This window comes from Panthera uncia, unplaced genomic scaffold (genome assembly GCF_023721935.1).
Source record: "Panthera uncia isolate 11264 unplaced genomic scaffold, Puncia_PCG_1.0 HiC_scaffold_1200, whole genome shotgun sequence".
In the NCBI taxonomy this organism is placed as follows: Eukaryota; Metazoa; Chordata; class Mammalia; order Carnivora; family Felidae; genus Panthera; species Panthera uncia.
Genome location: NW_026057811.1, coordinates 17,427 through 25,000, shown reverse-complemented (window position 1 = coordinate 25,000; position 7,574 = coordinate 17,427). Strand labels below are relative to the sequence as shown.

At 65.1% G+C, this 7,574-nt stretch overlaps 1 protein-coding gene across 1 annotated transcript; it reads left to right on the top strand.

The window, feature by feature from the left end:
• Positions 1-3,525: 3,525 nt before the first annotated feature.
• LOC125916808 (serine protease 29-like) lies at positions 3,526-5,603 on the top strand. Its single transcript, XM_049623089.1, has 6 exons — positions 3,526-3,550; positions 3,640-3,700; positions 3,883-4,063; positions 4,187-4,452; positions 4,941-5,107; positions 5,184-5,603. The coding sequence occupies exons 2-6, from the start codon at positions 3,640-3,642 to the stop codon at positions 5,346-5,348; spliced, it is 840 nt and encodes a 279-aa protein (XP_049479046.1). The 5' UTR covers positions 3,526-3,550; the 3' UTR covers positions 5,349-5,603.
• The last annotated feature ends 1,971 nt before the right edge of the window (positions 5,604-7,574 follow it).

Below are 7,574 nucleotides of genomic sequence, written 5' to 3'. Positions count from 1 at the left end.
CTCAGGGCCGCGGTCCCTGCATGGTGAGGCGCTCAGGCCGCGGGTCTCCTCCCGGCCTCACCTCCCCCCCGCCCCCACGACGTGCCGCGTGACCGCCCCCTCTCCTCGCAGGGGGACTCCGGGGACCCCCTGGTCTGCAAGAAGAAAGGCACGTGGGTCCAGGTGGGCGTGGTCAGCTGGGGCATCGGCTGCTCCACGTACGAGCTGCCCGCCGTCTTCACAAATGTCCAGAGCCACGTGGACTGGATCCGACGGCAGCTGCGGAGGCGCCGGTGAGCCCAGGCTGCAGGTCGACGCAGGACGGCGCTTCTTCCGCCGCGTCACCTCCCCAGAGCGAGCCTTCCGCGCCGCGCCACTCCCCTCCCCTCCCTGCGGCTTCAGCCCTCCCCTCTCCTGCCCCTCCCTCGGCCCCATCCTTCCCCACCAGTGGGGACGGGCAGGGTGGAGGCCCCGACGGGGCTGGTGTGCTTGTCTCATTAAACTGTCTCGGTAAACAGGCTGGTGGTCGAGTGGTCTTTGAGGTGGGTGTGGCTGCAGAGCTGGGGGGCCCGGCCGTCCTGTCTGGGATCCCAGAGTGCTGGCGGGGGCTCGGGCAGGCGGAGGATGGGGGTCCGAGACTCTCCCCCAACCCCGGGCGGCCATCCCCTGTGCCATCCTGTCCGCAGCGCACTCCGTCCTAAAGGAGGGTGTTTGCGAGTCTGCAGAGGGCGGAATCATCCTCGGGATCTCATTCATTCATCCCAGCAATGTCGGGGGGGGGGGCACCGCCCGGGGTTACAGGGGAACCGACCTTGCCTTCCTCCACCTTGGGGTCCGGAGGGGGGTAGATGTGCAGCAAGGACTTGAAATGCAGCAAGGAGGGCCACATGGCCACATAAAGATGCCCGGCGGTGACAGACTTGGGGACACGACAGCGCACGCGTGGGGGGAGGGTTGGGGCCGCAGTCACTGGAGACTCCGGACAAGAGCTGGCACTCGCCAACTCGTCATTGTTGTCACAGCAAACGATTGGAAGCCACCTAAATGTCCACGGAGAATTGTTTCCGTAAGTTACCCTAGACCCACACAGCCAAGGGTGGCGGATCATGAAAAATGATGTCTTTGTCTCCAGATGGGCGGGGCTGAAGGGGACGCCTGCCCAGCGGGATCCTGGTGGCCCCTCTGGCCGACACGCGCCCGTGTGTGGGAGTGACCGTGGGCGCGTGGGCGGCCACAGTGGCCACTGTGAGCAGGAGGTCAGCCAGGCTGTCTACTTTCCGATGATTTTTTGTAGCCTGCGTCTTTTACATTATTTTCGTAATTAAAAACAAAGGTACTCTCACGTTGGAGGAAAATGAAGCTTCCTTGTTTTTAGAAGCCACGTCAAAGTGGGTTTTAGGCTCCTATAGCTGGTGGCATGTCGAGGGGTCCATCAAAATGGCCCTGGGCAACCGCCTTCCCATCCTGGAAGGGCAGGGTCCTCGTCACGAGGGACGCCGGGCTTCGCTGCGTGAGGCCGGATTTGATCCCCCCAAGCGACACTCTCAGTGAGGACTCCCGGAACAGGCGCGAGGGCCTCCAGGCCTCACCAAAGCCGGGTCACTCGTGTTCGTTGCTACTCTCCACCAGTTTGTGCCCAAGCACCGGCCCGCCAGCGGGGCCGCGGAAGAAACGTGGCGCTGGAGGGCCTTCCCCCTCCAGGTTCTCTCTGAGACGCCGGTGCCCATGCCAGGACCCTCTGCCCGGTCTTTTGCCCAACGAGGGGCTTTTGCAATCAGTCTGGGCAGCCACATCCTTTACCCCACGATATCCCTGAACCAGGCGTCTTGTCCACAGTCCTGGACTCGACCTTGTGGCCTCGGTGTTGACGGTTACGCGGCCCCTGGCCGCGCAGCCCCCCATCCTTCCTCTGCTTCCATCGCTGAGCCTTCTCTTGGTGGTCTGGTCCCGACCGTATCAAAGCGACCAGGTGTCCCACCCCCACGGCCTGGTCGCTTAGCTGCCGGAGCCAGGATGGCCAAGGGACAGTGGGCTGAGGCCCGTCTCCTGGAGATGAGGGGCCCGGTCCTCACGACTGGCGCAGAAAGCCACACGGTTGGCGCTCGTTCGCGGCCCGGGGGTCACCCCTCATGCTGTGGTGGGTGTCCCCGGGGTGGGCACTGGGCCAGAGGCAGGAGGGTGTGAGGAGGGGCAGTCCTGTCCCCTCGAGAGCACCCTCCTTCCAGGCCTCCCTTGCCGGCCGATTTCCCTCTGGGACCCATGTTTTCCCTCTCCTCTGCCCAGACGCTGGAGGCCACGCTTTCTCCGACGGGCTCTGGGTGGCCGGCCTCGGGGGCTGGGCTGCTCGGACTCCTGTTCGCTCACATCCAGCCGTGCTTAGTGTGGGGCTGTCCAGGATGGCGGACCCAGACTTCTCCACCCCAGCATGCCTCCTGGGGTCCCCTGGGCTCACTGTGTGCACTCCGTTGCCCTGTGCCCACGTGCCCTGGACAAGCAGGTCTGGGCTGGGCCCCCCGGCTCAGGGCTGCTATCGTGGACCTCTTACCTTCTGTCCCCACTTGGAGGTGGCTCCAGGTCAAGGTGTGCCACCTTCCTGGTCACCACCCCAAGGTTCCTGGGGCACGAATCACCATCACCACCGACCATAGAGGCTCTTCTGAGCTTGGAGCTCAGGGTCCAGGAGCTCTGACAAGGGCTGAGGAAGGAGAGACACGGCTTACTCCCGATGAGGAAGGGGGGCCGAGGGGCAGGGGCTGTGAAGCCGGGTATGTCCACTCAGGATGGGGCGGAAGCCAGGGGACAGGGGCACTGCGCCACGTGCGGGGGTCCATCCGTGGCCCTGATGGCCGGGCCAACGTGGGGGAAGAGACGTGACTGCACTGGCCGGAAGCGGGGCAGGGTGGGTGGACAGCGCCCCGGGCCGGGCCTGCCATGGGCTCTGCGGCCTCTGCTGCTCGGACGTGTCGTGAGAAGCGCATTCAGCCAGGGGTGGGCGGCCAGGGTGGGAGTCTGGCCTCCCGGGTGTGTGATGGGGAACCAGCTCCCCACCCCACTGAATACACTCTGCTGATGCTCGGCGGCCTTCTCAGAGGAGCAAAGGCCTCCCTCCTTCTGGAAGCGCCCAAAGTAGGAACGGTGGCCAGGGCGGGGGCGTCCTGGGCCCTGGGAGTCCGCCCGCCCTGGGGGAGAAGGTCTGCCCGCTGCGTCACCACATGCCTGAGGCCTGGGGACCCGTGCTCCGAGCTGGGTGTGACGAGGGGTGCCTCCCCGGCCTCCGGGGAGGCAGGAGCCTGCCTTGGGGCGTGCGGGGATCTTCCTCTTTTGGAGACACTGGTGGGGGCCAGTCCGCGTGGCTGAGGGCGGCCGAGTCTCAGGTGGGGCGTGGGCCGGGGACGGCGTATCCAGGTGGCAGCCGCCCCCGGCCTCAGCCTGACACCCGACTGCCTTTCTTCCCCAACCTCCACCCACCCCCCAAATGGAGCACTGCCCAAGTCGCCCGCCCACTTCCTGTGGCCAAAACATAAAGGACCTTGGGGGCCCCCCAGAGCAGAGATCCGTGGAGCCTGGCAAGGTAGGGGCGCTGTCCCCACTCACACAGCTGCAGAGGCCCCTGGCCCCCTCCGGCCCTGAGCTGTCCCTCCGTGCCCTCTCTCTTCGCAGATGCTGTGGCTGTTGCTTCTGACCCCCTTCTTCTCGGGGACCTGCGTCGTGGGGAGCCCAGGTGAGTCCTGACCCCACGGGGGTCCTCCCTTCCCAGAGGCTCCTGTAACCTTGCCTCCAGTTCCAGTCGCTGGGGGGTCTCGGGGCTGCCTGTCTGTGCCCTCGGGGGAGGCCTAGGTAGGGACGGGGCTCGGCCCCGGGCCCCGAGGCCCGGCCTCCCTCCTCCCTCATGTTGCTTCCCAGCCTCCTTCCCTGGAAACGAGCTGGTGGGAATCGTCGGGGGCCACAATGCCCCCCAGGGGAAGTGGCCGTGGCAGGTCAGCCTGAAAATCTACGATTATGACTGGGCCTCCTGGGTGCACATCTGCGGGGGCTCCCTCATCCACCCCCAGTGGGTGCTGACCGCTGCCCACTGCATCGACCGGTGAGTTCCACTCGCTGCCATCCACCTCTGGGTGAATCAGGAGGTGTGGGAATCTGGGCTCCAGGCGGGGCAGAGGGGGCCGCCCTCGAAGGACCCGCCTCTGTGGCTTCTTTGCAACCCCAGGAAGGACGCCGACCCGGCAGCCTACCGCATCCATGCCGGGGACGTGTACCTCTACGGGGGGAGGACGCTGCTGAATGTGACCCGCGTCATCGTCCACCCCGACTACATCAACGCCCAACTGGGTACAGACGTGGCCCTGCTCCAGCTGTCACACTCTATGAGATGCACGGCTAACGTCAGGCCTGTCAAGCTCCCGTCGGCCCTGCTTGAAGTCACCCCAGAGGACGAGTGCTGGGTGACCGGCTGGGGCACCGTCATGGTGCACCGTGTGTATGGGGTGGGGGTTGGGAGGGGTTTGGGGCCGCGCGAGGCATTTCCAGACCTTGCCACACGGAGAAGTCCTGGCGGGTGGGCGGCTGCAGGTTCTGGAAAGGAATCACCTTCCGACACCCTCCCCCACCCACCCCGTGTGCGCCCCAATCGGGAGATCCGACCCCAGAGGCTGGAGGGTCCCTGAAGCACAACTGAGCTCGGGACCCAACACTGTGACGAGGAAATTCATATTCTTAGTTTTTTTTCCAACTTATAGGAAGATATTGGGGGGGCGGGCAGAAACCCTCACCCCCCCCGCCCCCCATTTTCTTTCCGGTCCTTCCAACTAAAGTCAGAATCCACCTTCCGGGTCTTAGGAATTTAGAGGGAGATGGGAACCCTGCACCCTGGGGTCCCCACGGTAGCGATACAGGCGGGAACGCAGGCTCGCGGCCGACAGCGGGGGACCACGCTCCAGCCTCCGGTCACGTCTCTCCCCCAGAGTTGCTGCCTCCGCCCTACCGTCTGCAGCAGGTGGCGGTGAGCGTGGTGGAGAACGCCGTCTGTGACCAGCAGTACCATGACGCCACCAGGTACCGCTTGGCGGGCAGGAAGATCATCCAGGACGACATGCTGTGTGCGGGGACCGAGGGCCGGGACTCCTGCCAGGTGAGTCCCAGCCCATCCCGGCCCCCACCCCGCGCTGGAGGCCAGCCGGGGCTCAGTGCTCTCTCTCCTTCCTCAGGGCGATTCCGGAGGCCCTCTGGTGTGCAAGATGACGGGTGCTTGGCACTTGGTGGGAGTGGTCAGCTGGGGCGACAGCTGTGCCGTGAGAAACCGTCCCGGGGTCTATGCTCGCGTCCAGACGTATGTGCCCTGGATCACGCAGCAAATCAGGAGGGGCCTCTGACCAGGGCCTGCTGGCCGTCTGCCCGGCTGGGCCCGGAGGAGCGACGCCTTCCTCCCCCCAGAGCCTGCTGCCTTAGCCTCTGCGCCCCCGTCCCTGGCCTGGGCTCCGCCTTCGCTTCTGGCCTCCTCAGTGTCCGGGACTTCCCTGACTGCTGGGGGAAGGAGCAAGAAGATGCCAGGGGTGGTCGGGAAGTCCCTGGGCCCCAGGGTGCCTCGCTGTGCTGTCTGTCAAATTAAAGAGCTTGAGGAATGACCAGAGTGCGGTCAGTCTCTGTGGAGTGGGCTCTCCGTGGGAGCGTGTCGGCCAGCCCCGAGGTACAGGGGGCCGCGCTGGGGCTGGTGTCCTACCAGGCTTGGCAAGGGAGAGTGAGGATCTCAGGGTTGGCTCCACTCTGCGGCCACAGCCGCCAGCTCTGTCCTGCACCGGAGGCCACCACGTGGTTCCAACCTTGCATCCATTCCTCCTTCCATGCCCCATCTTTCCAACCATCCATCTGTCCATCCCACTTCTCTCGTAAGGCAAGGTCTCTTCCGGGAATTAACCAGTTGCCACGCAAAAGTGACCTGGATATGATGCCAATTTGTCCTCCCCTTTAGGGACGTGCTTGCCCATCTGGGTACCTTCAGGTGAGGGTCTTCGCTGGCTCCCCAGGGGGAGTTGGGTATGAGCTCCAGGTTGGGAGTCCCTGGTTGGGTATGAGCTCCAGGTGCTGGGCAGCAGCCGGGGAGAAATGCCCCGTAGGCAGTCAGGTGAGGGGCTGGAGGCCACGGTGCCCCAGGGCCATGATGTGTGTGCGCTGCAGGGTTAGGGGTGCCCTGAGCCCATGTGCCTGGCCAGGGTGGGGCAGGGAGGGCCCATTCACCTGCTGTGCAGGCGGGAGGAGGGAGGTGGGAGGAGGGAGGAGGGAGGAGCTGAGGGGCAGGCTCCGTGGCAGGCCCCACCTGTTCCTTCTGGGCACCTGCAGCTATGGCTGTCCCCACCATTTGTGCCCCGTGGATCCTGCCCCATGGACTAAGTGGCCGGCTCTGGACCGCACAGGCCACAGCAGGACCAGGGCGGCCCCAGGTGGCCTGTCTGTAAACCCACGTTTGTTTTTCCTCGTCACCTGGACAGGGGTGGGGATGGGTGTCCCCCACCTCCAGGAAGCCCTCCCCGGTTCCCGGGGGGCACACTGGCTCATCTCCTCTGTCCTCCAGGAGTCGGGTCTTCGGGGCCGTCCCAGAGGGTCCCAGCTCGAGGCCCAGAGTGAGCCAGGAGACAGTCAGGCCTCATGACAGGCGTCTGTGCCAGCCCACGCCGCCCACGTCCCTGCCCCCGTGCCCGCTCGGGGTCCCGTGGTCTTCACCGCAGATCAGATGGGCACAGCCCCCAGCTGCCCAGCTCAGAGCAGGCGCTTCCTAACTGTCTGCCGTGTGGCCAGGGCCTGATGACAGAGCTGATTAGGGGCCCTGGGAGGGGGCTGGACTTGTCTGCACCCGGCCCCGGCTTGAGACAGAAACTCTGAGGGCCATCTGTGCCCCCCTGCCCAATGTCTCTGGACACGGTGCCGTTTCTGCCCCCTATTTGACAGGAGAGCAAACTGAGGCACAGGGAGGGGGGTCCTGTCCCTAGGTGCCTTCCTTCTCTGGCCCCGGGGATGCCCTCCCAGCCTGCTGGGGCCTCTGGTTGCCCAGGGGACATGGGTCACGTGGGCCCACGTGGTGGCCTCTGCAGGGGGAACCCTCCTCCTTGCCCCCACCCCCACACTAGCCGCTGACTCGTCTCTGGCTCCCCTCGGCCCTGACCTTTCCTGGTCTCGGCTGTGTGGGTTTGGTTTCCAGGCACACGGGAACCCCCACCCCTGGCCGCCCGAGGTGCGATTCATCTCTGATCTGCAGCTCTGGGCGTGAAGGAGCCTAGTCCCGTCTTTCCACCCTCACCCTGTCCCCTCGGAGCCTTTCCTTGCCTTTCCTTGCGAGACGCGCCTCCCTCCACACCTCATCCGGCCCGAGGCCTACTCAGGCCTCAGAAAGTTCTAGAACTCATCACCCCAACAACGGACAGTGACAGCTCCTGGGTGGGATGAGGGAAGGTGGAAGGAGGACGCATTTCGTGGTTGTTTCTTTTTTTTACCTTGACACGTCCATATCCGCCAAGAGTTTCCAGGGGGTGCGTACTACACTTGTCATGAAAATAACTTCCGGGTTAAGAAGAAGGTGCGTCCTCCCTGCCCCCCTGTGCCGAGGT

What these genes read in the sequence shown, in the direction of transcription:
- LOC125916808 (XM_049623089.1), top strand. Translation starts at nt 3,640, where the DNA reads ATGCTGTGGCTGTTGCTTCTGACCCCCTTCTTCTCGGGGACCTGCGTC. An exon ending in CTGCGTCGTGGGGAGCCCAG is followed by an intron (nt 3,701 to 3,882) that starts GTGAGTCCTGAC and finishes GTTGCTTCCCAG; the next exon opens with CCTCCTTCCCTGGAAACGAG. An exon ending in GGGCACCGTCATGGTGCACC is followed by an intron (nt 4,453 to 4,940) that starts GTGTGTATGGGG and finishes TCTCTCCCCCAG; the next exon opens with AGTTGCTGCCTCCGCCCTAC.